The 1,974-nt window shown below is 49.6% G+C and overlaps 1 protein-coding gene across 1 annotated transcript in view; it reads right to left on the reverse strand.

Annotated features, from left to right (window-relative positions):
- Positions 1-135: 135 nt before the first annotated feature.
- The window catches only part of ETV4 (ets variant 4), a 10,237-nt gene continuing 8,398 nt past the window's right edge, over positions 136-1,974 (reverse strand). The window contains exons 10-11 of the mRNA XM_010147365.1: positions 1,041-1,142; positions 136-357 (exon numbers count right to left, since the gene is read on the reverse strand). Of these exons, the coding sequence (XP_010145667.1) occupies positions 136-357; positions 1,041-1,142 (324 nt within the window). The remainder of the gene's footprint in view (positions 358-1,040; positions 1,143-1,974) is intronic.

Raw genomic sequence — 1,974 nt, forward strand, 5'->3', positions numbered from 1 at the left:
TTTCCTGGCCAAAGCAGGTGTCCCTAGTTCAGTGCTGCCCTAGGCTGGCCTGGAAAAATGCCAGTAGTGGTTGAATACTAACCAGACGTCTCCTTATTCACACAAGCGCGGGTGGCACAGATGCTCCCAGCGATGCTAGAATGTGTAGTCTTTGCCGTAAGGATGTGGAGGGAGGCTCCCAAGGTCCGGCAGGTAAGTGGCATTCTCATCCAGGTGAGAAAGAGGCACTGTGTCCTCCTCACTGATCTGCCGGTCAAACTCTGCCTTCAGCGTTGGCCGCTGGTTTTCGGGGAAGGCCAGTGAGAACAGGGCTTCAGGCTCGCAGACAAACTTGTACACGTAGCGCTCTCCAGCCACCTGCGGGGAAGACGGGAGGGAGACACTGCAGGCACATGGGCCTTAGGCGGTGCTCCTCAGCAGTGGAGGAGGGTTGCTCAAACATCTGGCTGCTCTAGCCCATCGCCCTGAGACTCGGAGTTGTAAACTTCTCCCTGTGCTGTCTCTAGCCCATCGCCCTGAGACTCGGAGTTGTAAACTTCTCCCTGTGCTGTCCTCCCGCTGCTCTGGTCTCCCTGGGAGAAATGGGATGCTGCCAGCTGACTCTGTCCAGGTAGCAACAGCATCAAAAGTCCCTGACCAGTCTGTACTGTGACATAATTACACTCACAGTTGATCCTCTCAGCATCCTGGATCTGGAAGAGACCACTAATACCATACAGGATCAACCCCCAAGCAGCCTTTCTCTCACCACCACCAAGTCTAGACTGATGCTGTGTCCTTGGAGCTGCATAAATTCCAACTCTCCCTACTGCAGACATACACAGAAAAGGAAAGCAGTCATAATTCCCCTTTGATTTCCCACATGTTGCCTATGTTCATCTCCTTTGCACCTTCCTCATTTACCTGCTGCAAAGAGCAGTTGTGAGCAAGCGCAGAATGCCTGGCTGGCTCAAGTATGTCCTGTACATGTAAGACTGCCTGTCTCAAACAAAAGAAGCATCACTAAAGGCATAAAAACTCCATCTGCTTTGCAAACTGACCTTCTGCATGATGCCTTTCTCATAATAGTAGCGAAGGGATCGGCTCAGCTTGTCATAATTCATGGCTGGACGGTTCTTTTGGATCCCCCACAGCCTGGCTACCTGTAGAATAAAGCATCAAGGTGTGTGAATGTTTGTGAACCCAAGCCAAGGGCAGAGGACACGAGCCACCCGATTCTCTTCTGAGGAAGAGTACCACTACACATACAAACATTTACAACATTTAAATAGTAGACTCAATAATCATTTAGCAGCTTCTCAACAAGAAGAGTGGAACTCAGCCTGAAGCACCCGGGATCAGAGGGGCTTTCTCCTTGCCACTAGAGCACATTTGCTGTCACCACATCTCCTCACTCCCCAGTACTCCGAAAGCTTGAGGATGCTAAAGGATGGCTTCATTCTGTGCTACACCTTGTCTTTAAGGGTCATGTGTCCTCCAGGAGCCCAATTACGGGGGAACACATCCTTTGGAAGACCCATGTGCCTTTCTTCCTCCTACTACGTGATTTTCAGCTTTGTCAGTAAGACTCAGAAATCTGTTGTGAGCATGTGTGAGCCCACCAAAGCAACTCATCTGCACTGAAAGTGCCTGTAAAGGTTCATTTATAGCAAGAACAGCTCGACTGGGAGCAAGATAAGCGCAGATGTTATGGCCACGTCTCCCAGATGTTGTCAGATATCACTGGGAATTTTTGAAACCGGCACAAATTGCACCTTAGTTTGATATAAAAATATGTTTAGACTAGGATGTGGTTTCTCCAGATTTCTGTGAAAACTTGTGTGATCAGTAGGGTTCAAAACTCCATACCTCAATGTCACCCCAAGTACGGAGCATGACGAGACAGCACAAGTTACTGCAAGCAGCGAGTGCAGTGTCTAGGGAAGCGGGGGCAGTGGGTATTGGACTCACTGCGTTGCTGAGACTCTAAACTTA

This window comes from Eurypyga helias, unplaced genomic scaffold, assembly GCF_000690775.1.
Source record: "Eurypyga helias isolate BGI_N326 unplaced genomic scaffold, ASM69077v1 scaffold35232, whole genome shotgun sequence".
In the NCBI taxonomy this organism is placed as follows: Eukaryota; Metazoa; Chordata; class Aves; order Eurypygiformes; family Eurypygidae; genus Eurypyga; species Eurypyga helias.